This window comes from Oncorhynchus gorbuscha, linkage group LG14 (genome assembly GCF_021184085.1).
Source record: "Oncorhynchus gorbuscha isolate QuinsamMale2020 ecotype Even-year linkage group LG14, OgorEven_v1.0, whole genome shotgun sequence".
Classification (NCBI taxonomy): Eukaryota; Metazoa; Chordata; class Actinopteri; order Salmoniformes; family Salmonidae; genus Oncorhynchus; species Oncorhynchus gorbuscha.
In genome coordinates, this window is record NC_060186.1 from 25,533,789 (window position 1) to 25,561,037 (window position 27,249).

The 27,249-nt window shown below is 45.5% G+C and overlaps 1 protein-coding gene across 1 annotated transcript in view; it reads left to right on the forward strand.

The window, feature by feature from the left end:
• Window positions 1–27,249, forward strand: part of LOC123994690 (putative helicase mov-10-B.1) — a 35,435-nt gene extending 8,186 nt beyond the window's left edge. The window contains exons 2-23 of the mRNA XM_046297591.1: window positions 820–919; window positions 1,330–1,577; window positions 1,922–2,018; window positions 2,844–2,988; window positions 6,299–6,560; window positions 7,132–7,257; window positions 7,366–7,528; window positions 7,790–7,944; window positions 8,606–8,779; window positions 8,872–8,984; window positions 13,336–13,532; window positions 13,619–13,716; window positions 15,075–15,172; window positions 15,712–15,810; window positions 15,971–16,079; window positions 16,971–17,088; window positions 17,309–17,500; window positions 18,354–18,425; window positions 22,044–22,169; window positions 23,420–23,508; window positions 26,049–26,167; window positions 26,258–27,249. Coding sequence (XP_046153547.1) covers window positions 820–919; window positions 1,330–1,577; window positions 1,922–2,018; window positions 2,844–2,988; window positions 6,299–6,560; window positions 7,132–7,257; window positions 7,366–7,528; window positions 7,790–7,944; window positions 8,606–8,779; window positions 8,872–8,984; window positions 13,336–13,532; window positions 13,619–13,716; window positions 15,075–15,172; window positions 15,712–15,810; window positions 15,971–16,079; window positions 16,971–17,088; window positions 17,309–17,500; window positions 18,354–18,425; window positions 22,044–22,169; window positions 23,420–23,508; window positions 26,049–26,167; window positions 26,258–26,319 — 2,962 coding nt within the window. The 3' untranslated portion in view covers window positions 26,320–27,249. The remainder of the gene's footprint in view (window positions 1–819; window positions 920–1,329; window positions 1,578–1,921; window positions 2,019–2,843; window positions 2,989–6,298; window positions 6,561–7,131; window positions 7,258–7,365; window positions 7,529–7,789; window positions 7,945–8,605; window positions 8,780–8,871; window positions 8,985–13,335; window positions 13,533–13,618; window positions 13,717–15,074; window positions 15,173–15,711; window positions 15,811–15,970; window positions 16,080–16,970; window positions 17,089–17,308; window positions 17,501–18,353; window positions 18,426–22,043; window positions 22,170–23,419; window positions 23,509–26,048; window positions 26,168–26,257) is intronic.

A 27,249-nucleotide genomic window follows, 5' to 3' on the forward strand; every position in this document is an offset into this window, starting at 1 on the left:
CAACAGCGGAGATTTGTATAAACCTTGCTGTCTGTCTCTCCGACATTTGTTTCAATATTCAGATTTGACCTCCAGCTGTCCCATTGTAGCCTAATGAAGGTGTTGGGAGGCTTCGTCTCGGGCCTAACACCCATGTCAATATATCCTCCAAACACTGGCTTCTAGGGCATAATCACTTAATTATAGGCACTTACTATAGTATTATTATATATTTTTTTTACCTCTTGAGATGTGAAAACATGTTTGTTTGTTTTTATTCAAAGTTTTCTTGTTTTTCAGTCAACAAAGAGCACAATTTACATTCACAGATGTGGCAGACATAAATAATAGAATAAAATGTAACAAACAACAAATTTGCAGTAGCACTATCAGTGATCATGTTCGATATTTCCAGCTTTAGCTGAGGTAACGAGAACATAATTCGTTTTACAGCACTTTCCACGTGTGTGTGTATATAGACATATTTCCTTAATCACCAGATGCGCTCTGTCCAGTTTGAAATATAGTTGAGTAGTGGAGACCGAGTCTAACTACCTTGGATTGTCTCTTGCGGAGGTCACAATTGAGCTTTTCAAGAGGAAGAAAGTCAACAATCTGGTCAATCCACATTTTAAACGTAGGAGAGGAATCAGAAGCCCACATTAGGAGAAAACATTTGAAAACATGTTTTCTTTTCATGGAGTTAAATGTGCTCTTCACGAAAGAATGTTAAAACGAGTTGAACTCAACACTTCTCAAAAGGCACAGAATTGGTGACTTGTCTGAATGGACGGGAGGTGTTGATGAAGACTTCTGCATTTGAACCTCTCTCTCTTTTAGGGATGGAGTGAGAGACCCTAACTTCAGTTCGATCCTGTATGCTCTCAAGCTGTCCAATAATGCCAACGTCTACTCGGGAATGGTGCACTTCAAACCAAAGGTAGGCCTACAAAACTAGCCTGGTACAGACTTATATTATCATATGGCCCTAGCCTGGTAGCTTTGGGCAGGGTGTAGGTAGTGGGTTACTGTTGTACTCCTAAAACAGCTCGCCAGTTGTGCGTGCATGTGCCCAAAGTCCTGGTTCATGATCGGCCCACACCCTCTCCAGCTCAGCTTTTACAACCAGTTGCAATCTAGCAATCGATACCAACCGCATTCTGGCGTGTGTGTTTCCGTGTGTTACAAAGTCAACATTGTTAAAGCCAACCCCCCCCCCCCCCAAAACAAAAGAAGACCGAAATGTGTTTTCCAAATGACTCTGCTCTGATAGCAGATATAGACATGGCACTAGACAAAAGAGACGGAGGGTTGAATTTGACCCCTGTGTGTGTGTGTGTTGGTCTGCAGGTCAGGGATTTCTTTCAGGACCAGTGGCAAGGAACCCGGGGAAAGGGGCGTGGCCAGAAGCAGCAGAGGGCATCTAGCTCTTTTCCTGTTCAGAATGGAGGCAAGGTGAATGGGGTGGTGCAGAAGAATGGGGCATGTGTGAGCGGGGCGTGTGTGTCGCCCTCATCTGACCCAGCCCAGACATCACACACCCCCAGGAGAGACTGGAGACTGGCCAATTACATCCTCAGGAAGTTCAAGTCTGACAGGTGATTGGTCCAGACATGGAGCTGTTTGTCTTTACCTTTTATTCTTCTTTATTCTTATGGCTTCTACCCCCAAGCCATAAGACTCCTGAACATCTAGTCATCAGGTCCTTATCGATCCTTGGTGGCCCAATCCCAAATGCCCTATTGACTGACATGATGTGATGAGTATATGCAATATGGATAAACATCCACCTAGCCTTTCAGTAAGCAAGTGAAGCTATTATCATATTGCTTACACCTTTCAAATCCTCTCCGATCTCGGCATGTGCATAGGGTCTAGGGGTCCATTTGGGATTGGGCCTCTGTAATGTGACTAACCTAACTCCTGACCCCTACCCCCTCAGAGCGGAGTTGATCTCTGACCGTGGCGGTATACGCATCACTTCTGACCACTCTGTTGTAGACGGTCTGATCAAGTTCAGTCTGGAGAGTGAGACCGAGGTAAGTGAGACCTTGACCTTTAACCCTGACTCTAACTCTGACCCTAATGCTACTTTCATAACATCTTGTAAATTCGTTAATACCAGCATACGACTGGGAAAACTCCACTTAAATACCCCTCCAACTGGTATTTACTGATGGGAAACTCGTCTATCATCTCTGAACTCCGACTCTTCCCACATGCTGAACTCTGAAGTCACATACTAAGGAAATTACCTTGATAACAGCATTTTGGGCAGTTAAATGCAACAACAAAACATTATTTATAATTTATTCATATTGTTTTAGAACACTAATTAGTTTGCCAACATAATAGCTGTACTTTTAGTTTATGGTTGATGCATCTTGTTTGCCATATCAGCCAATCGCCACTCTCGACGAGTTTAAAGCACGTGAGCGCACAGAACTCGTTTCTCCCCGTTTACAAGTAGTATTTTACGAGTTTCCCACTTGTTATGAAAACAGCATTTCCCTAGCATCATTTAAATTGGGGACACAGGGGAACGCCCAGCACCCAACACCAGAGTCTTTCCCCACAAAGCCGACGTGCAATTTATACAGGTGCGATTAATGGTCAGACGCGGCACATGCAAGTCTAAAGTGATAGCAGGTCGGACGACAAGATCTGGGAGACTGGGTACAAAAGGCTTCCGACACGAGGTCCGACTGCTCTGAACTCTAATTCACATATAAGAGACGGTAGTTAGTCGTCGCACATCTGTAAATCTATTTTCACTCTAAGACCAGATCCGAGACAAAATAGTAGCCGTTTTCTTTCAATGACTTTACAGGAGAAACTAACAAACTCTCCTTCTCTCCCCCCAGGTGTACGTAGTTCGTCTGTTCCTGGAGAACTCCTCCTCCAGTCCTCTCTTCTTCACCTACTACTCTGCTCTGCACCGGATGACCTGCTTCAACCTACAGGACAAGCAGAAAGTCACCCGCAAAAACCCTCTGCAGCTGGGACCAGGCAAGACCCACACACACACACACACACACACACACACACACACACACACACACACACACACACACACACACACACACACACACACACACACACACACACACACACACACACACACACACACACACACACACACACACACACACACACACACACACACACACACATACAGGCAGGGCTGGATTAAGACATTTCAGTCTTGAAGTCAAACAAACAATAGCCCAGGCCAATGAAGCGAAACACAGATTGTACAATATTAGGAGGCAATATATATAGTGTCTAGATCATAAGCTACAGTAGGCTAGCAAATACAATTTCCAATGTCACACTTACTCACCAAAAGCTTCACCTTCGTCATTTGGTCATGGCCGACGTGCCTCTCTTGGCAATAGCCTAGCTCAAGATGAGCTACTTTGAAACGAGTGCTGCCGTTAGATGCTAATTGGTCCTACAGACAGATTAGTCTTCTCTTTTCAGCAGTAGCCATTTGCTTTCCAAACTGTTTTCCCCAAAATTGTATTTTGAAATCTGCAAAAGGCAAACCGACAGCTGCAACCAACCATAGAAATATAATCCATAGATGGCAGTTCAGAATCAGGACTGGCATCCATTGCTAATGCACCCATGAGTTTAACAGTCAAATTGCCAGGGTAAGAGGTTACAAAACCCTTCTATGGATTATATATCTATGGCCACAACGCAACAAGCTGTAGCCTATATTTGGTCAGCATTCACAAGGCCACAGGGCCAGACAGATTACCAGGATGTGTACTGCGAGAATGCTCTGACTAACTAGCAAGTGTCTTGACTGACATTTTCAACCTCTCCCTGTCCGAGTCTGTGGTACCAACATGTTTTAAGCAGACCACCACATTGCCTGTGCCCAAGAACACTATGGTAACCTGGCTAAATGACTACCGACATGTAGTACTCAAGTCTGTAGCCATGAAGTGCTTTGAAAGGCTGGTCACGGCTCACATCAACACCATCATCCCAGAAACCCTAAACCTACTCCGATTTGCATACCGCCCCATAAGATCCACAGATGATGTGGTCTCTAGTGCACTCCACACTGCCCTTTCCCATCTGGACAAAAGGAACACCTATGTGAAAATGCTATTCTTTGACTACAGCTCAGCAGTCAACACCATAGTGCCCCCAAAGCTCATCAATAAGCTAAGGACCCTGGGACTAAACACCTCCCTCTGCAACTGGATCCTGGACTTCCTGACGGGCCGCCCCTAGGTGGTAAGGGCAGGTAACAACACATCTGCCACGCTGATCCTCAACACATGGTCCTTCAGGGGTGCGTGCTCAGTCCCCTCCTGTACTCCCTTTTCACTCATGACTGCACGACTCCAACACCATCATTAAGTTTGCAGATGATCACCGACAACGACGAAACAGCCTATATGGAGGCCAGGACAAAAACCTCTCCCTCAATGTGATCAAGACAAAGGAGATGATTGTGGACTACAGGGAAAAGAGGACCGAGCATGCCCCCATTCTCATCGACGGGGCTGTATTGAAGCAGGTTGAGAGCTTCAAGTTCCTTGGCGTCCACATCACCAACAAACTAACATGGTCCATGCACACGAAGACAGTTATGAAGAGAGCACGACAAAACCTATTCCCCCTCAGGAAACTAAAAAGATTTGGCATGGGTCCTCAGATCCTCAAAAGGTTCTACAGCTGTACCATCGAGAGTGGCATCACTGCCTGGTGTGGCAACTGCTCAGCCTCCGACTGCAAGGCACTACAGAGGGTAGTGCGAACGGCCCAGTACATCACTGGGCCCAAGCTTCCTGCCATCCAGGACTTCTATACCAGGCGGTGTCAGAGGAAGGCCCTAAAAATTGTCAGACTCCATCCACCTTAGTCATAGACTGTTCTCTCTGCTACTGCACGGCAAGCGGTACCAGAACGCCAAGTCTAGGTCCAAGAGGCTTCTAAACAGCTTCTACCCCAAAGCCATAAGACTCCTGAACACCTAGTCAAATTGCTACCCAGACTATTTGCATAGTGAGCATTTCACTGTAGGTGTTGTATTCGGCGCATGTGACTAATAAGATTTGATTTGACTTGATTTGGCACACATGCTGCCTTCCAGACTGTAGGCATGCTGTTAACTGCCCAAGTTAAGGAAATACTTGAGTAAACAAGGAATATAAAGAGTATGTCATGGTGTGGGTTGCATTTTCCTGGCATCGATTCTACAGGTGGACCTAAACTATGCCATGGTGCATTGAACCTGCTCTGATAGCTTCTGGTAGCTCGTGTTGGCACAACACCTTGTTTCCTTAATTTTGTCAGATACCGGAATGTGCTTGTGATAAAACCTATTCCACAAGACTTTTTTTTGTATTATTGATCCTCTGTGGCTAAATGATGTTCTCTGGTGTATTTTGAACATTGCGAGTGGGCTCCTGTGACATTTTTATTTGTTTTGTCTCTTGGGCCCCTTACGGGCTTGGGGCCAGCCCTTGTCACACAAAAGGCAAGTCACATTTATTTATTATGCAGTTAATTTAAATATGTTAATGAATCAGCTACTTAACCAACTACCCATGTGGGCATCCTTCCTCCATCTGATGATTAGCAGAATGGCAGCAGCAGGCTATCTACACTCATTGAGAGTGGGCTCCTAAGTCTTCCTGTGGTATATATTAAATGTATACTAACTACTGTATATAATATACACTGTATATAGGCACGCACACACGCAAAGTCTCCCACAACAACCCTCTACAGCTAGCACCAAACAAGACCCGCAGTCACCCGCAACGACCCTCTACAGCTAGCACCAAACAAGACCCGCAGTCACCCGCAACGACCTACTACAGCTAGCACCAAACAAGACCCGCAGTCACCCTCAACGACCTACTACAGCTAGCACCAAACAAGACCCGCAGTCACCCGCAACGACCTACTACAGCTAGCACCAAACAAGACCCGCAGTCACCCGCAACGACCTACTACAGCTAGCACCAAACAAGACCCGCAGTCACCCGCAACGACCTACTACAGCTCCAACCAGGCAAGAGTTGTACAGCCCAAATCGCTCCCTCAGCCTTCATTTTGGCCCCAACCCTTCAATGTTTACAGTTCTGTAGGGTCTGGACAGATGTAAGTGGTGAAGTTTCCACCATATTGCTAACACCTTACCGATCTACAGACATCAAAAGGTCTGGGCCAAAAGAAAGGCCCAGGGAACCTGACGCATGCTGGTGCACACACACACACGCTCTCTTTCTATAATATGTTACTAAACCCCCTCCCTCTCGTATCCCCCCTCCCTCTCTCTCCTCCCCAGGTGACCGGTATGAAGTGCAGCTCCAGTTCAAGTCCAGCCTCCTGGGTTTCTATCCAGCCACTCTGGTCTTTGAGTTTAAACCCTCCATCTCCTCCTCCTCCTCCTCCTCTCCTGCCTTCCACCTGCTGCGGTTCATCGAGGCCCAGTATGTGACAGGGCTGGCCAGGGAGCTGGCCCCAACTGCGCCCTACAGACCTAGAGCTATCATCAGCGCTACGGATTATCTGCCTTACACTGTAGAGGACGGGGAACCACCTGAGAGGTAGGTCACACACACACCTGGTAACACACACATTAAACAGGTCAACATTGACGAGGCCACAGGGCCAGATGGATTACCAGGATGTGTACTCAGAGAATGAGTGGACCAACTGGCAAGTGCCTTCACTGACATTTTCATCCTCTCCCTGACTGAGTCTGTAATACCTACATGTTTCAAGCAGACCACCATAGTCCCTGTGCCCAAGAACGCAAAGGTAACCTGCCTAAATTACTACCGCCCCTTAGCACTCAAGTTGGTAGCTATGAAAGGCTGGTCATGGCTCACATCAACACCATCATCCCGGATACCCTGGACCCACTCAAATTCGCATAACACCCCAACAAATCCACAGATGACGCAATTGCAATTGCACTCCACACTGCCCTTTCACACCTGGACAAAAGGAACACCTATGAGAATGCTATTCATTGACTCCAGCTCAGCGATCAACACCAGTCATGAGTAATTGACTGTTCTCTCTGCTACAAAAAAACTAACCCTGTCTCTCTCCATGGTTCACCCTGTTCTACCACTCTCCTCCTCTCCGCTCCTCCTTCTCTCTCCCCGTCAGTCTCTCAGCCAACAACCTGGCAGCTGTGGAGCGTCTCCAAGACTACAAAGTTCCAGGATATGTCCGAGATCTGATCAAGTTCCTCAAAGGACACGCCTCCTCCTCTACTCTTTCACTGGATGCCCAGTGAGTGCCTCCTCTTTCTCCTCTGTAATCCTAGACCACCCTGCCAGTGTACAATATGGGTGCTGTGAAGGTCTCTTTCTTTCTCTCTCCCTCCCCTTCTTCCCCCAGGTCTATCCTAGAGTCAGGTCTGAGTAGAGAGAATTACTCTAAACGGTTCCAGCTGCTGCTGTATCTAGAGGAGCTACAGATGGAGGTGGACATTAAGAGATACAACAAGCCCAATACTCCCATGTTCCGAGACAAGACCAACAAGAAACTACTGGTGCTAGAGGTACACACAAACACAGATGTACACACACACACGGTCAGAGATGAGACCAACAAGACACTAACGGTGCTGCAGGTCCGGACACACACACACACACACACACACACACACACACACACACACACACACACACACACACACACACACACACACACACACACACACACACACACACACACACACACACACACTAGGAACGTAGTTCATCCTCTACTAGATGGTGCAGGGTTTATCTCCAGCCCAGTATGTTGTGTGCTCTTGCAGGTACCAGGTGTGTCCGAGAGCCGTCCGTCTGTCCTGCGGGGAGACGCCATCCTGGTGACGAGGACAGGTGACTCTAATAAGGGGGGCGTGGTCAAATACCGTGGTTACGTCCACCGCGTGGAGCTGGACTCCGTCAAACTGGGATTCGGCAGCAGGTAAGGACATGATTGGAGGAGGCTGCTTCCTGAAGGGATCTTATAAGTCAATAGCTCGCTCTCTTCATGGTTACCATGGTTCTCTGGTTACATTCCGATTCTCGACTCCGTCTTCAAAAGTGTGCACTCGTACACTCCCCCTCAAGCATTGGATTAGTGAAAGCATGGCTGGAGGGAGTTTCAACCTTATTCCTTATACCAGTTAACTTATTTTAAACCCATGAGGTGGAGTGGACAAGTGTACACTGCTACTCTGACCTCTCACACTAAAAGGAATTGCTCAAACGTTTGTTACAGAATTGAATCTGAATCTGCCATCCATTGGAAGTTGTTTTGTGATGTCGATTGTGGTGAAAACAAAGTCATCAGCAATTGGATTGTCTCTAACCAATCACAGTATCAAAGCCAATTACATACTAGGAAAACGCAGCGTCACCCACATGTGTTCTGGCACTGGCCCAACCCATCGGTTTCTGGAACCAATCAGACAGCCCAAATGTGTTTATGTTCAGGGAGGGGTCTAAAACAAACGTCCGTGGGTGTGGCGTTGTGTTTGAACGGATTAAGGAGTCTGAATAGCCTGGCAAGTACACTTCGGGGGAGAAGGGTCGAGAATCGTAATGTAGCCTCTGTCTCTCTATCCCCCCCCACCTCCCTCCAGGTTTTTGTCCTCCTTCGTAGATGGTCTGAAGTTTGATGTGGAGTTCACGGTGACCCGTCTCACCACTAGGCTTCAGCAGAGAGCAACAGAGCTGGCTGACAGACACAACCTGGGGAACGTACTGTTCCCTTCTGGAGACCCAACTATCCAACCACCCAAAAAACAACCTCTCTTGTGAGCTCACACCACCCATCTTCCCGACCCACACTTCATTTTTGACCTTTGACCAATGCATAACCCCCCCCCCCCCTTCCCCCTCTCACTAGGTTGTATGACAGGGCTTTAGAGCAGAACCCAGAGCAGTACACAGCAGTCCAGAACATTGTAGCTGGATCCTCCCGACCGGCTCCTTACCTGGTGTTTGGGCCACCTGGGACAGGTAAAACACGTGTGTATGTGTGCTAAGTTAATATACAGTGCCTTCAGAAAGTATTCAGGCCCCCTGACTTTTTTCTACATTTGATGTTACAGCCTTATACTAAAATGGATTAAATACGTCCTCAGCAATCTACACACAATACCCCATAATGACAAAGAGAAAACAGGTTTTTAGAATTTTTTGCAGATTTATAAAAAACAAAAATACCTTATTTACATGAGTATTCAGACCCTTTGCTATGATTTAGCTCAGGTGTATCCTGTTTCCATTGATCATCCTTGAGATGTTTCTACAACTTGGTTGGAGTCCATCTGTGGTAAATTGAATTGATTGGACATGATTTGGAAAGGCACACACCTGTCTATATAAGGTCCCACAGTTGACAGTGCATGTCAGAGCAAAAACCAAGCCATGAGGTTGAAGGAACGGTCCGTAGAGCTCCGAGATAGGATTATGTTGAGGCACAGAACTGGGGAAGGGTACCAAAAAAATTCCCCAAGAACACAGTGGCCTCCATCATTCTTAAATGGAAGAAGTTTGGAACCACCAAGTCTCCTAGACCTGGCCAAACTGAGCAACCGAGGAGAAGGGCTTTGGCCAGGGAGGTGATGCTAACAGAGCTCTAGAGTTCCTGTGTGGAGATGGGGGAACCTTACAGAAAGACAACCATCTCTGCAGCACTCCACCATTCAGGCCTTTATGGTAGAGTGACCAGACGGAAGCCACTCCTCAGTAAACGGCACATGACAGCCCACTTGGAGTTTGCCAAAAGGCACCTAAATGCTCTGACCATGAGAAACAAGATTCTCTTGTCTGATGAAACCAAGATTGAACTCTTTGGCCTGAATGCCAAATGTCACATCTGGATGAAACCTGGCACCATCCCTAAGGTGAAGCATAGTGGTGGCAGCATCATGCTGTGGGGATTTTTTTCAGAGGCAGGGACCTGGAGACTAGTCAGGATCGAGGCAAAGTACAGAGAGATCCTTGACGAAAACCTGCTCCAGAGCGCTCAGGATATTAGACTGGGGTGAAGGTTCACCTTCCAAAAAGGACCAACAACCCTAAGCACACAGCCAATACAATGCATGAGTGGCTTCGGGACTTGTCTCTGAATATCCTTGAGTGGCTCGGCCAGAGCCCGGACTTGAGCATGATCGAACATCTCTGGAGAGAGCTGACAATACCTGTACCGCAATGCTCCTCATCCAACCTGACTGAGATTGAGAGGCTCTGCAGAGGAGAATGGGAGAAACTCCACATACAGGTGTGTAAAACTTGTAGGGTCATAGCCAAGCAGACTCAAGGCTGTAATCACTGCCAAAGATGAGTCAACAAAGTACTTAGTAAAGGTTCTGAATACTTCTGTAAATGTGATATTTCAGTTTTTTTCTTTTTAATAAATTAGCAATTTAGAAAAACCTGTTTTTGCCTTCCATTATGGGTTATTGTGTTTTTTAATTATCTTTATTTATCCGTTATTTTACCAGGTAAGTTGGCTGATAATGCATTCTCATTTACAGCAACGACCTGGGGAATAGTTACAGGGGAGAGGAGTGAATGAGCTAATTGTAAACTGTGTGTAGATTGATGAGGAAAAAACTATTTAATCCATTTTAGAGTAAGGCTGTAACGTAACAAAATGTGAAAATCAAGGGGTCTGAATACTTTCCGAAGGCTGTGTGTGTGTGTGTGTGTGTGTGTGTGTGTGTGTGTGTGTGTGTGTGTGTGTGTGTGTGTGTGTGTGTGTGTGTGTGTGTGTGGAATGAATGTATATATGTGTGTGCATGTGTGCTAAGGTGTGGAGAATCCAAACAGGTGGTCAGTCCAGTTCAAGTGTTCAGCAGTCTGATGGCTGCTGACGGTAAGGAAGAGAGCAGCTGGTGGCTGGGTGTGTGTGTGGGGTCGATGATGCTGCGTGCCTTCCTCAAGCACCGTGTTGCATAGATGTCCTGGATGGGTGGGAGCACGGTCCCAGTGATGTACTGGGCCGTCTTCACCACCCGCCGGAGGGCCTTGTGGGATGGAGCAATTCTTGTACCAGGCCATGATGCAACCGGTCTGCCTCCTTAGGAATTAGAGACACTGCTGGCGCCCTCTTGACAAGAGTGGTGGTGTTGTCCATGACAAGACCTCTGAACTCAAAACATGTGACTCTCTAACTGCAGTCCAATTGATGTGGATCAGGGAATGTTCCCTCTGCTTCCTGAAGTCAACAATCAATTCCTTTGTTTTGCTGACATAGAGGGAGAGGTTGTTGTCATGACATCACCATGGCAGTTCACTTACCACCTTCTATAGGCTGACTCGTCGTTGTTTTTGGATATCAGGCCTACAACCGTGGCGTCGTCAGCAAACTTGACGATAGAGATGGTGTCGTGCAAAGCCACTCAGTCGTGGGTGAGCAGGGAGTACAGTAGAGGACTGAGGGCACACCCATGGGCAGGGCCCCTGGGTTCAGAGTCAGTGTGGAGGAGGTGTTCTTGCCAATCCTCACAGCCTGTGTTCTGTCCGTCTGGAAGTCCAGGATCCAGTTGCAGAAATTGGTGTCCAGACCCAGGGCTCAAGCTTGGGGGGGGGGGCAATAGTGTTGAATGCTGAACTGTATTCAGTGAACAGCATTCTCACAAAGATGTTCCTCTGGTCCAGATAGATGTGTTACGGCCATGTGAATAGCGATGGAAATGGCATGTTCTGTGGACGCCCTCCAGCTGGTCAGCACACACTCTGGAGATACGACCAGAGATGCCATCTGGGCCGGCTGCTTTGTGAGGATTCACTGTCTAATAGTTTTCCTCGCGTCAGCCTCAGAGACCGAAAGCACATGGTCGTCCAGAGCAGCGAGAGTCTTAATGGATGGCTTTGTGTTGTCTGCCTCGAAGCGAGCATAGAATGTGTTAAGTTGGTGTGGGAGGGAGGCTTCAATGCATACCGCCTAGCTGGATTTTTCTTTGTAGTCTGTAGTCCATGCCACATGCGACGCGAGTCTGCGTTGTCGGAAATCAATTCAAGTTTAAGTCTGTATTGTCTTTTTGCATCATCAATGGATTTGCAGAGCTCGTACCTGCATGCCATCTCATCAGGGTTCATTCTACTGACATTCAATGCTGCAGTACAGGCTCTCAGCATTGTACAGATATCGCCATTCATCCAGGCCTTTTGGTTGGGGTAAAGTAATAATTCATGCAAAAATGGCCATAAAAAAAAAAAGCTAAGTCGAGCAGGAACCGGCAAAACGTGCGCCCTCCTCCGCATCACCATCTTTTATACTGAACAAAAATATAAACGTAACACATAGTTTGTCCCATGTTTCATGAGATGAAATAAAAGATCCTAAAAATGTTCCATATGCACAAAAGGCGTATTTCTCTCAGATTTTGTGCATAAATTTGTTTACATCCCTGTTAGTGAGCATTTCTCCTTTGCCAAGATAATCCATCCACCTGACAGGTGTAGCATATCAAGAAGCTGATTGAACAACGTGATCATTATACAGGTGCACCTTGTGCTGAGGACAATAAAAGGCCACTTTAAAATATGCAGTTTTGTCACACAGCACAAAGCCACAGATGTCTCAAGTTTTGAGGGAGTATGCAATTGGCATGCTGACTGCAGGAATGTACACCAGAGCTGTTGCCAGATAATTGAAAGTTCATTTCTTTACCATAAGCCACAAGTCATTTTAGAAAATTTGGCACTACGTCCAACTGGCCTCACAACCGCAGATCACGTGTAACCACGCCAACCCAGGGCCTCCACATCCAGCTTCTTCACCTGCAGGATCATCTGAGGAGGTGGGCAGGGAGGTGTTGAGGAGTATTTCTCTGTAATAAAGCCCTTTTGTGGGGAAAAACCCATTCTGATTGGCTGGGCCTGGTTCCCCAGTTGGTGGACCTATGTCCACCCATGGTTCCCAGGCCCACGCATGCCCCTGCCCAGTCATGTGAAATCCATAGATTAGGACCTAAGGAATGTATTTCAATTGACTGATTTCCTTCAATGTAACTCAGTAAAATCTTTGAAATGGTTTCATGTTGCATTTTATATTTTTGTTCAGTATATTTTATTTTTGCCTTGTGGTTAATGTCTGCCCTAAGTTTGAAAGGTTGGGTGTTTGATCCCTGGCCGAGTCATACCAAAGACTGTAAAAATGGGACCCGATGCGTCTCTGCTTGGCACTCAGCATTAAGGAGATTAAGGAGATAGCTAGACTATTGCAGTGGCTTGCTTCCTGTCCCGGGGGTGTAATTGTACATCAAGCTGCCTCGCGCTACAGAAACAGGAGATGGTCTCATGCCTTATGAGCAGTTCTGACTTACTTACTAACGCTGTGTGTGTTTGTTCCCCCCAGGTAAGACTGTGACAGTGGTTGAAGCCATCAAACAGGTGCTGAAGACACAGAGTCACGCCCACATCCTGGCGTGCGCTCCGTCCAATAGCGCGGCAGACCTGCTGGCTCTGAAGCTTCTAGAACACCTGGAACACAGGAAACTGTTCCGGATGTACGCCGCATCCCGTAACCCTGAAGATGTGCCCAGTGATATACGGGTGTGTGTGAGTGAGTGTGTACATCAGTGTGAGGTTTGTATTTTGTGTGTATGTAACACCTCTCTCGTGTGTTTGTTTCTCTTCAGGACTGCTGTAACCTGGGTCAGGATTGCTTTGTGTTTCCCTGTAAAGAGGAACTGATGAAGTACAGCATCGTGGTCACCACCCTAATCACTGCCGGACGGTAAGGATAGCCGCTAGTCGCTAACACTGGAGATCCCCATAGGAAAATGCTACACTAGGGTAACGCAAGATCATAATCCCCACTCTGCGCCATGCAGGACAGTAAGGATATTCACTAGCCACTAACACCTGAGTTCCCCATAGACCAGTGGTAACCAACCTTTTCTGAGTCAAGATCACTTTCGCAGTCAGAAAGCAAGCCCAGATCTGCTGTTCAGATTTGATTTTTAAACATGACTTAAATGTAAGCATATGCAACATTTAACCTAATAAAAACAGTTCTGTAGGAATGAGCCTAATACATTATCACAGCATATTGGCTATATGCTTGGCCTGCCAATATTGTTCTTCTCAGACCATATTATATTTCAAAACTCGAGCTTTGATGACAAAATAGATCAGTTGTTGTATCACTTGCGAGGCACAGCTGAGTATAAATTGAAGTAATTCGCTTTTTTATTTTACTGGACTGATGGTACCTGCATCTGATGGTCTGTTTCAGCAGAGGAAAGGAGAGAGCAGCAGACTGTCTGCCTCTCACTGTCCCTGCTCTCTCCTTTCCTCCGGTGAGACTGACCAGAGAGAGGGGGGGGGGACACAGTCTTCCACCTGATGGCACCACAAATGTTTCTGCCTCGTACAAATTCATGTTCCTATGACCAGGAAAAGTGAAATATTCCTTGATATTAAAATAGACACAACGAGCTGCTAATTATACAAATGCAGGCCTATCGCTACATCTTAGCTAATAATGAATTGCAGCTGTAGCACAAGGGGAAGTAGGGACAAGCGCATTTACTGTTTTGTAACTGTTGAATAAAAACAGTTGCTGAATTTAAAAACTTAAACAGTAACTCACTGAAGCTCTGCTGTATTATCAAATCTCACGTAAGCTCGTACCAGATTTTGCTGTGGGGTCGTGGAAGTTGTACTAGGCACAGTGATTTGAGCTATCCGACTGGCCAGCACAGTAGACGCACTTGATTTAGCCATAGCTCCAGGTCCACCCGGTAGGGGGAATTTGTCCCTTCAGGCAAATGAAATGGTTTACATGAGAACACTTTACCTCCCCGACACGCATGGCTTCTGAATCAAGTGCACCTACTGACTAAAGCGCAAGATGAATTAAAAAAGGAAAAATAGGACAGCAAGCCTTTATAGTTGACTTTTCAACAGAAAGGTGTGTTGATCGACTAGGAGTGCCTTGAAGATGCCAGTCAATTGTCAACGACCGGTAGGTGGCCACTGCCATAGAGAGATGCTAATACTATGAATCCCCATAGCGAGACACTAATGCTAACTAACTTTTGTCCTCTCTGTCTGTGTCTCGTGTATGTGTCTCGTGTATGTGTTCTCCAGGTTGGTGACAGGTGGTGTTCCTCCAGGTCATTTCAGTCACGTGTTTGTTGACGAGGCGGGACACGCCGTTGAAACGGAGACCATCATATCACTGGCTGGTGAGAGAGGGATGGATGAGGGGGGAGGGGGCTTAATGCTGATTGGCTGAAAGCCGTGGTATATTAGACCGTATAACACAGGTATTACATAACCATTTATTTTTACTACTGTAATTAAGTTGGTAACCAGTTTATAATAGCAATAAGGCACCTCAGGGGTATATGATATATGGCCAATATAGCACGGCTAATGGCTGTGTCCAGGCACTTGGCGTTGTGTTGTGCTTAAGATAAGCCCTTAGCCGTGGCATATAGGCCAAATACCCCACCCCCTATTGCCTTATTGCATCATGGGTAAATTGTGACTGATCTAAAAATAATCATTATCTATTTACGAAGGAAGGTGATTTGAAGATCAGGCAGTCACCTGCACTGTCGGCTGCAATGTCAAACAAGCCCAAGTGTGTGTGTGTGTGTGTGTGTGTGTGTGTGTGTGTGTGTGTGTGTGTGTGTGTGTGTGTGTGTGTGTGTGTGTGTGTGTGTGTGTGTGTGTGTGTGTGTGTGTGTGTGTGTGTGTGTGTGTGTGTGTGTGTGTGTAGGGCTGCTCCAACCAGAGACGGGTCAGGTGGTTCTAGCTGGAGACCCTAAACAGCTGGGACCCATCCTCCGGTCTCCTCTGGCTCTGAAATACGGCATGGGTCAGTTCCTCTTCTTTTCACTCCTTCTTCCTCTACTTCCACCAAATTCTTTGTCCTCTTATTCCTCTCCCTGCTCCTTGAAAATCCTTTGACATAGAAGAGAAGATTGTAGAAGCCGCTATGATTCCGAGGACTCGCTCTCTCCCGATCTATCTCTTAGGTGTGTCTCTGTTGGAGAGGCTGATGAAGGATGTGTCTCTGTATCAGAAGGAGGAGGAGAATGGAGTGTTCAACAACTGCTACGTCACCAAACTACTGAGAAACTACAGGTACGGAAGCTCTCCTGATCAGGCTGGTTTAATGAGGCCAGCACAAGCACTTTGGGAGATAAGGACAAGCGTTGGAACTAGGGATGCAAATTTTGGTCCATTTTGCTGCCGGCTAAAACCGACCCTGATTAACCGGTCAACAAACGGTTACATTGTTTTCCAAACAGTAAAATGACGTGACCAACAGAAAATGCTATGTATGCATACAAGAAACTGACATTTTTCATAAAGAGCTTAATGGAAACATGCAATAATATAGTAATAAAACGTCATTTTCAAACATTTTGCCAAAATTGAATTCAGGGGGGAAAAGACCATTCTAAACAGCACCTAATGCGAGCGGTGCCATATGTGACGGAGATAAATCTCCTTTCGAAACATATCTAATAGCAACAAGTAGGATGTGTTGCTGATATGTGTAGGATTGTGCCTTTTGGCTTCTGGACAATGAAAGAAAGTTCATATGAAAACCAATAGAGTACCACAGTATGAGTCATAATACCCATAAAACCTAGCAGTCAAACAAGGAAATGGTTCCAATAGTTTTTCCAACATTCATTTTTCCCATAGGGGATTTTAGAAACACTTCAAATCAGGGCTGTGTTTCGTGTAGGCTTACCCTGGCGTGACGTTTTGATAACCGTGTGTACATCTCTTCTAGGACAAGGTGACTTCTCAATATATTAGCTTATTTAGGTTTTGTATGCTGTGTGCGTGAGAAATAACATGCATGACGACTTAACGAAAATACACTCATGGCAATTTAGTAACACAAAAGTGCTAATTAACCTATAGACCGATAAGCATGACCAGTAAAATATATATTTTTGTTAACCGTTAGCATCCCTAATTGAAACTGTGTTTCCTTTCATTATCTCCCTCCCTCTCCAGGTCTCATCCCTCTATCCTGAAGGTGCCTAACGAGTTGTTCTATGAGGAGGAGCTACAGGTGTTTGCTAACGAGATGATCCGGAACTCCTACTGCAACTGGGAATACCTGCCTCAGAAGGTACACAGACAAACACACGTTCTCTGAGGTCTCAGCGTAAATCCCAACACCGTTTTAAACCAACAAGGAGCACCATCGAGGACCACTTTGGAAATGTGTGTTTTAATTCATGCTTACATGTGTCATCCTCTGGGACGAAATGCACATCTTGTGGGCCAAAAAAAGACTTGATTCAATGAATTTAATCTTAATAGCCTGCTAAGCATTGGTTTACCCCCAGAATTTCCCAGTGGTGTTCCATGGTGTAGCTGGTCGTGATGAGCGGGAGGCTACCAGTCCGTCTTTCTTTAACGTGGCGGAGATCGAGGTGCTGATGGATTACCTCAAGAAGCTGCTGCAGGGGCAGGGCAAGAGGGGCCTCGCCACAATCTCACCCAAAGACATCGGTATCATCGCCCCCTATAGAAAACAGGTGGGACTACACCCTATAGGATATAATATACTTGAACAGAAATACAAACACAACATGCAACCATTTCAAAGATTTTACTGAGTTACGGTTCATAAAAGGAAATCAGTCAATTGAAATGAATTCTTTAGGCCCTAATCTATGGATTTCACATGACTGAATACATATGTGCATCTGTTGGTCACAGATGTCTTAGAAATAAGTTAGGGGTGTGGGTCAGAAGAATAGTCAGTACCTGGTGTGACCACCATTTGCCTCATACAGCGTGACACATCTCCTTCGCATAGAGATGATAGAGGTGATCGGGCTGTTGATTGTGGAATGTTGTCCCACTCCTCAATGGCTGTGCGAAGTTGCTGGATATTGGCGGGAATTGGAATACTCGGTCATACACGTCGATTCAGAGCATCCCAAACATGCTCAATGGGTGACTTGTCTGGTGAGTATGAAGGCCATGCCATGGAAGTACTGGGACATTTTCAGCTTCCGGGAATTGTGTACAGATCCTTGCAACATGGGGCCGTGCATTATCATGCTGAAACACGAGGTGATGGCGGTAGATGAATGGCACGACAATGAATTGAAATGATGCACACTATTAGAATTTTAGCAAGCAGGAAATGGCGGAGTAATTTCTTCATAGTGCACCTTTTACCATACAGGGCCACAGGGCTGCATCTTTCAAAACGCATTGGAGGAGGCGGTGCAAGGAAGGGACCTCAGATCCTCTCCTCCAATGTGTTTTGAGTGGAATTGAGGAAATAAGGATAGAGGTAACAAGGATTTGATGGCTACAGAGGCAGCAGTTGTAAAGCCCTGCCGTAAGCTCATATAGAATGTTTGTTTCTGTGTGAAGGTGGAGAAGATCCGTAAAGCCTTGAAGACGCTGGAGAAAGACTTCAAATCGACCAGCATCAAAGACCTGAAGGTACGGAGACATTACTAAATCAATCTCTCTTTCTTTCTCTGTCTCTCTCTCTGGGCAATTCCACGGTAAGAGTGATGCTGAGAATTTTTTCACTTTAAAATGTATGCCAAACAAAAACCAATGATTGCAAAGTTAAACAATCCACATTGACTTCAAAAACAGTGCAGATGCTAAGTTTGGTAAAAGAATGACGGCACCAACAGCCAAACCGTCATTCTCTTTTTCAAGTAAATGTGTATCTGTAATATGTTCTGTGGAAATTGTTAAATGTGGTCCTTGTGCAAAAAGATGTATGGTTTGTTTACCTTTGCAATCATAGTTTTTTTTGGTTGAATATACATTTTGATATACACAAACTCTGTGGATTTGTCCCAATCTCTTTCTCTCTCTGTCTCTCTCTCCTCACTACTGAATCTCTGTCACTCTGTTATCTTTAACTTTTTACATTTGTGGTAAGAGGCCTATATCGATAGGGCAAAATTAAAATGGTTCAAACAGAATAAATATGAGAAGTATATGCACACCCCCCCACCAGGTTTCTGATCACTACTTTGTTTCCTTTTCTGTCCCCCTCTCCGCCAACCCTACCCACTCAGCCCCTGCCCAGATGCTCATGCGCTGTCGCTCTCTCTCTCTCCCACACTGCTCTCTCCTCTTCTGCTTTTTGTTAAATCTCCCTCCTGTTTCCTGATTCTGCCTCTTCGACCCTACTCTCCTCTTTCCGCTTCCTATGACAGTCCCCTTTCCTCCTGTCCGGCTCGACCCTCTCCTCCTGCTCCATGGCTGAGTGACTGATTGCATGCTTACAGAACAGGAGGAAAACTAAACTTCCAGAGGACCTATCATCCTTTCACTCCCTCTATACCTTCTCTTCCTCTGTATCAGCGGCTAAAGCCACTTTCTAAAACTGAATTTCAAGCTTCTGCATATAACCATAGGAAACTCGGTTCCACCTTCTCCTCCCTCCTTAATCCTCCCCCCCCTCTCTGGACCACTTTGTCAACCACTTTGAAAATAAGCTTTACGACATCTGCCCAGTCTAGTGAGGTACAGCAGCCCGACAACCTGCCCAGTCGACCCCATCTCTGGAGACCTTCTCACTTCCCTCATCAACTCATCCCGTAACAATTGGCTGCATCCCGTCTGATTCTTTCGCTATCTCTATAGGAAAGATGTTCTTGACCCTAACCAGTCAGGCTTCAAGACGGGTCACTCGACCGAGGTTGCTCTCCTCTGTCACAGAGGCTCGCCGCACTGCCAAAGCGGACTCTCTCTCCTTGGTTCTCATCCTTCTAGATCTGCTGCCTTAGACACCGTGAACCATCAGATTATCCTCTCCACCCTCTCAGGTCTGGGCGTCTCTGCACACCCTTGGATTGCATCCTACCTGGCAGGCCGCTCCTACCAGGTGACGTGGAGAGAATCTGTGTCTGTACCACGTACTATCACTACTGGTGTCCCCCAGAGCTCAGTTCTAGGCCCTCTCCTCTTCTCTCTATACACCAAGTCACTTGCCTCCATCATATCCTCACATGGTCTCTCCTATCATTGTTATGCAGATGACACTCATACCCCCCCCCCTTTCTAACACCGAGGTGGCAACATGCATCTCTGCATGCCTAGCAGATACAGTATCTCAGCTTGAATGTCTGCCCAACACCTCAAGCTCCACCTCGACAAGACTGAGTTGCTCTTCCTCCCGAGGAAAGGCCTCCCCACTCCATGACCTCTAAATCACGGTTGACAACTCCAGTGTCCCCCTCCTAGAGTGCAAAGAAACTTGGCATGACCCTGGACTATTCCCTGTCGTTCTCTGCAAACATCACAGCAGTGACTCACTCCTCCAGGTTCATGCTTCACAACATCCGTAGAGTATGACCCCACCTCACACAGGATGTGACGCAGGTCCTAATCCAGTCATCTCCTGTCTGGACTACTGCAACTCAGTCTTGGCTGAGCTCCCCGCTTGTGCCATCAAACCTTCCCAAGTTTACCCCGCTCCTCCGCACACTCCACTGGCTTCCAGTCAAAGCTCGCATCCACTACTAGACCATGATTGTTGCCTACAGAGCAGCAAGAGGAACTGCCCCTCCCTACCTTCAGGCTATGCTCAAACCCTACACCTCAACCCGAGTACTCCGTTCTGCCACCTCTGGTCTCTTGCCCTCCCACCCCTACAGGAGGGCCGCTCCCGCTCAGCCCAGTCCAAGCTCTTCTCTGTTCTGTCACCCCAATGGTGGAACCAGTTTCTCCTTGAAGCTTGGACAGAGTCCCTGCCCATTTTCTGAAAACATCTGAAACCCTACCTCTCCAAAGAGTATCTTAAATAATCCCACAGCACTCCTCCCGCCTCCCCCTACCCTAACACTCGCACTTTAAGCAGACGCTTTTATTTAAAAAAAATGTAAATAATAATCTGGATACATTCAGTAACATAATAAGATTTTTTTTATTTTTTTTTTATTACAAGGGTTTGAATTAGACATTTACCTGGTGTCTTCAAGTGGCTATACCGCTCAAGTGTGGACAGTTACTAAATCATTTCAATGCACTTTTATTATTCAAGGAAAGAGACTTCAACTATTAGGTTTTTATTTTTTTGAGCTCTCCTAGCTGTGCCGTTGCGGTACTTACGACGGCACACGTATTTGTTTGTTTGGGACACAACCCTGAATCCTCATCACACAAATACTGTTGTTTACGCAATCCAAAAAACAGTCCGTTTTACAAGTCGCAATCTGGGTCAGGCGGTCATCATTTGAAAGCTTGTTCTGTTGCCAACATGACTAGTTAATTTATAAAATACCAACTTACAGTGCTAGGCTTTCACAAGGCAGTGCAGAGAAACGGATATAACATTTTTTTTCTGCGCTTAGAATGGATTCATGAGATCATTCAGGCCCGTGTTCCGCTGCCAATTATCATCACAACGGAATAAATAACAGAGCGATCCTAAATGCTGATTACTGTAGATGACGTGAGATTTATAAGTATGGAAAGGTGAATTGCACATTTGGACTGTGTGGTTTGCTTGTTTGACATCAAAGTGGTGTTCATTATCATCCTCAATGTCTCACCTTTCAGAACACATCAGGTACTCTTGAATTACAGCATTCCCCCCTTTCTCAGACAACAAAAACGTTGCGTTGGGGATTTTGGGGCATTTTTTTGTTGTTGTGCTTGGCGCTCACATTTAGAGCGTCTGTCAGTTGAATCCCGTAGAGCGCTTTAAAGCGGAGACCCTGAGGTCTGACATAATGTGTTGCGTGTTACTGTACAGCCACTGTGTTCCAAGTTAGGCACTTATCAGTGACCAAGTCTGACGTTTTAAACCCATATACGGGTTGTGAGTGTAAAGGGCTACGGATGTTTGCGGTGGCTAATTAAAACTGAATAAGTCAATTGTTTCACCCCACAGTTTAGCCAGGATGCTTAGCTAACAGCTAGCTAAAGTGGTTTACAGTTTGGTAACAATCTCCCCTACACTCTCTTCTGCTCGCTACGGTAGTGCTGCCATATCAATAACATGTTGTTTACATTGAGCTATTGTGATGCACCTTCCATGTGTTTAGTGAGGCATGTGTGTACGGAGCTAAGCGATGTGTGCGTGTCTGCTAGGTGGGGTCAGTGGAGGAGTTCCAGGGTCAGGAGAGGAGGGTGATCCTGGTCTCGACGGTCCGCAGCAGCGCAGAGTACGTCCAGACAGACCAATACTTCAGCCTTGGTTTCGTCAAAAATGAGAAGGTACATACAAGCACAAACTTAATATACCATTTCAAGAGGACTTCTAGCATTACAAAAAACGGGTAGGTGATTTTTTTCAATTGAGTAACATGTATTTCAATAAACCCAACGCAAACAAACACTTTTCTACAACAAAAATATGCTTCAGCAAAAATGACTATAATCAGTCTACAAGTAATGCAATTCAACGCATAGTTTTCACAAACACAAATATTCCATAAAAGATCCTCAATTGGACCAATAAAAAAGCAGTCAGGATGGACCTGGATACATTTAACCTCAAATTCATAGACAAAGCTATGGATGCAAGGACTGACCAGCCATTATATCAAAATGATAGTTTGAACCGTGTTTTGAGGCTATACAGTGTTTGTTTTGTATTTGCATTGTTTACAAACATTGGAGTAAAACAAGCTTATATTTTAGTTTCTGATGGGGTACGCAATTGAACTAAGCTCATGAGACATTTGAAACTGATATTCTTCAAGAATCAGCTCTAGCAGGACAGAGGTTTGACGAACTGACTTGTTGGAAAGGTGGCATCCTATGAAGGTGCCACATTGAAAGTCACGGAGCTCTTCAGTAAGGCCATTCTACTGCCAGTGTTTGTCTATGGAGATTGCATGGCTGTGGCCTCGATTTTACACACCTGTCAGCAATAGTTGTGGCTGAACGAGCTGAGTCCACAAATATCTTTCACACAATACTTTTGTGCGTATAATACATTTTCGGGCGCACTTCTTAAAGCGGTAGTGCTCATTTTAGGCCACATCTATCGTTCATACAAAATTGAATTATTTAAACATAGGGCTGAGAATTATTTCATATAATTTCTCCATGGTGATTTTTCATAATATCACTTGATTTGTGCACTGTTATGTGGCAGTGTCACAGTATACTGTACTGCACACACAGCACGCACACACACAACATGTGTTGTGAACCAGTGGTTCCAAAATTTGGAGTTTGGACCCTATATGGGATCCCCTGAGAAAATCTAATCTTATCAAACAAATAACTTTTCTCGCTTCAAATTGGTATAGAACACAACCTTTTAGTATAAACTAAGGGCCTTTTACACTATTAGAATGCACTTTTGTGGCATTATGTGTTGGGGACAGCCTGCAGGACCTAAAATTGACTGAATATGAACACACAGCGTTCACTAAGGATTTTAATTTTGTGCATAAACAGTTTGATCTACACACACACCACAGTGACAGTGCTGACCTCCTGCTCTCTGTGTCCAGAGGTTCAACGTGGCGGTGACCAGAGCCAAAGCCCTGCTGATTGTGGTGGGAAACCCCTTAGTGCTGCGAGGAGACCCCACCTGGGGCAGGTACGTACTGACCCTAACCCGAGTGGAGCAGCGGTCTAAGGCACTGCATCTCAGTGCTAGAGGCGTCACTACAGACCCTGGCATGATCCCGGGCTGTATCACAACCGGCCGTGATCGGGAGTCCCATAGGGCGGTGCTCAATTGGCCCAGCGTCATCCGGGTTAGGGGAGGGTTTGGCAGGGGTAGGCCGTCATTGTAAAATAAGAATGTTGTTCGTAACTGACTTGCCTAGTTAAATGAAGGTTAAATAAATCAAATCTAATTTTATTTGTCACATACACATGGTTAGCAGATGTTAATGCGAGTGTAGCGAAATGCTTGTGCTTCTAGTTCCGACAATGCAGTAATAACCAACAAGTAATCTAACTAACAATTCCTAAACTACTGTCTTATACACAGTGTAAGGGGATGAAGAATATGTACATAAGGATATATGAATGAGTGATGGTACAGAGCAGCATAGGCAAGATACAGTAGATGGTATCGAGTACAGTATATACATATAAGATGAGTATGTAAACAAAGTGGCATAGTTAAAGTGGCTAGTGATACATGTATTACATAAGGATGCAGTCGATGATATAGAGTACAGTATATACGTATGCATATGAGATGAATAATGTAGGGTAAGTAACATTATATAAGGTAGCATTGTTTAAAGTGGCTAGTGATATATTTACATCATTTCCCATCAATTCCCATTATTAAAGTGGCTGGAGTTGAGTCAGTGTCAGTGTGTTGGCAGCAGCCACTCAATGTTAGTGTTGGCTGTTTAACAGTCTGATGGCCTTGAGATAGAAGCTGTTTTTCAGTCTCTCTGTCCCAGCTTTGATGCACCTGTACTGACCTCGCCTTCTGGATGATAGCGGGGTGAACAGGCAGTGGCTCGGGTGGTTGTTGTCCTTGATGATCTTTATGGCCTTCCTGTAACATCGGGTGGTGTAGGTGTCCTGGAGGGCAGGTAGTTTGCCCCCGGTGATGCGTTGTGCAGACCTCACTACCCTCTGGAGAGCCTTACGGTTGTGGGCGGAGCAGTTGCCGTACCAGGCGGTGATACAACCCGCCAGAATGCTCTCGATTGTGCATCTGTAGAAGTTTGTGAGTGCTTTTGGTGACAAGCCGAATTTCTTCAGCCTCTACATTGTGCATGACACAAGTTATTTTCCCAACAATTGTTTATAGACCGATTTAATTCACTGTATCACAATGCCAGTGGTTCAGAAGTTTACATACACAAAGTTGACTATGCCTTTTGAAACAGCTTAGAAAATGATGTCACGTCTTTAGATGCTTCCGATAGGCTAATTGACATATTTTGAGTCAATTGGAGGTGTACCTGTGGATGTATTTCAAGGACTACAGTGTCTCTTTGCCTGACATCATGGGGAAATCAAAAGAAATCAGCCTTGACCTCAGAAAAAAAATTGCGGACCACGCAGCAGTCATACCGCTCAGGAAGGAGACACGTTCTGTCTCCTAGAGATGAACGTACTTTGGTGCGGAAAATGCAAATCAATTCCAGAACAACTGCAAAGGACCTTGTGAAGATGCTAGAGGAAACCAGTACAAAATTATCTATATCCACAGTAAAACAAGTCCTATATCGACACAAAATGAAAGGTCGCTCAGCAAGGAAGAAGCCACTGCTCCAAAACCGCCATAAAAAAGCCAGACTACAGTTTGCAACTGCACATGGGGACAAATATTGTACTTTTTGGAGAAGTGTCCTCTGGTCTGATGAAACAAAAATAGAACTGTTTGGACATAATGACCATCATTATGTTTGGAGAAAAAAGGGGGAGGCTTGCAAGCCGAAGAACACCATCCCAACCATGAATCACAGGGGTGGCAGCATCATGTTGTGGGGGTGCTTTGCTCCAGGAGGGATTGGTGCACTTCACAAAATAGATGGCATCATGAGGAGGGGAAATTATGTGGATATTTTGAAGCAACATCTCAAGACATCAGTCAGGAAGTTAAAGCTTGGTCACAAATGAGTCTTCCAAATGGACAATGACCTCAAGCATACTTCCAAAGTTGTGGCAAAATGGCTTAAGGACAACAAAGTCTAAGTATTGGAGTGGCCATCATAAAGACCTGACCTCAATCCTATAGAACATTTGTGGGCAGAACTGAAAAAGTGTGTGCGAGCAAGAAGGCCTACAAACCTGACTCCCTTACACCAGCTCTGTCAGGAGGAATGGGCCAGAATTCACCCAACTTATTGTGAAGCTTGTGGAAGGCTACCTGAAACGTTTGACCCAAGTTAAGCAATTTAAAGGCAATGCTCCCAAATACTAATTGAGTGTATGTAAACTTCTGACCCACTGGGAATGTGATGAAAGAAATAAAAGCTGAAATAAATCGTTCTCTCTACTATTATTTTGACATTTCACATTCTTAAAATAAAGTGGTGAACCTAACTGACCGAAGACAGGAAATTCTCTACTATTATTCTGACAGTTCGCATTCTTAAACTGTACGAATGAATCACCTAAGGAACCCTAACCCCTCTCACTCCCCCTTCTCTCCCCCTCCAGGTTCCTCCAGTTCTGTTCCCAGGCGGGGGGGAAGACAGGGTTTGACTCTTCCCAGGCTGAGGGAGAGGAGGAGGTGGTGGAACGCCTAGCTGCCCTCTGCTTACAGGCTGATCCCCATGGTAACACACACAGACAAAAGCACCTACACTTCAAAATATAAAATAAATGTTTAATTTTGGAAGTTAACTGTTTCTCTCACACACATCCAGTGGAGACGGAGGAGAGTGAGGTTCAGCAGCAGATCGAACCAGAGTGGAGGAACGAGCAGTGAGAGACACGCACATCGTACAGGAGACCCAACGACCATACTGATCAGGAATCAATTCTCCCTACAAACATCCTCTGTCATCCCTAGTACAGAGGTTTTCAAAGTGTGAGGCACGCTTTCCCCCAGAGTTTCATGTAAGGAAATCCAAATCAAACTGTATTCAGTTCTCTAATAATGAATAAATACGTTTTTAAAAAGCGGTGTCCCAGCTTTTGGGGTGCGGTTGTCTCGATGTTCTCTGAATGGAGGCCCACTGTCTCAGACTTTGAAAACGCCTGCCCTAGTCCTACTGCACTAAGTAACATTTGGTACCAGGCCAATGTTATTGTATAATTTCAAAACAAGGACCAACAGTTTCCTACTCCATACCAGGTGAACTTCCTATGAGATCCTTCAGGACCAGTCCTCTAGGATAGTGAATGAATTTATAAAATGACTTTGTACCCTCCGTCTATGCTGGTGTTTAGTTTTATTATTATGAGTGTTGTATGTGGTCTCACAGACACGGACTGAGACCAGGATTAAATCCCATCGCCCTTTGTCGGCTATGCAGCCTTTAATGGAAATGTTCCGCGTTCGCGGCTCAATCAGAAATGACCTTTTTAAAGTGATTTTGGCAATTAAGCTTGACATTTTAAAGGGATAGTGTGTGATTTTTGCAATCCTTCTTTCTACTTACTCAAGAGTCCGATGAACTCATGGATACCATTTGTATGTCTCTGTGTGAAGTTTGAAGGAAGTACAAAGTAGTTTCACGAGCGATTGCTAACTTGTGTCAATGCAATGGACGCTAGTTCGCAACTTCCTTCAAACTACACCTGGAGAGTTCATCTCATGGATGGCTGTATGTCTGTCCTGCCTTTAAAATCTGTGCTGCTGCTCCTCTACTGTTCGCTAGAGGTTCAGTTCCCCGATTAAATTCATCAAACTATT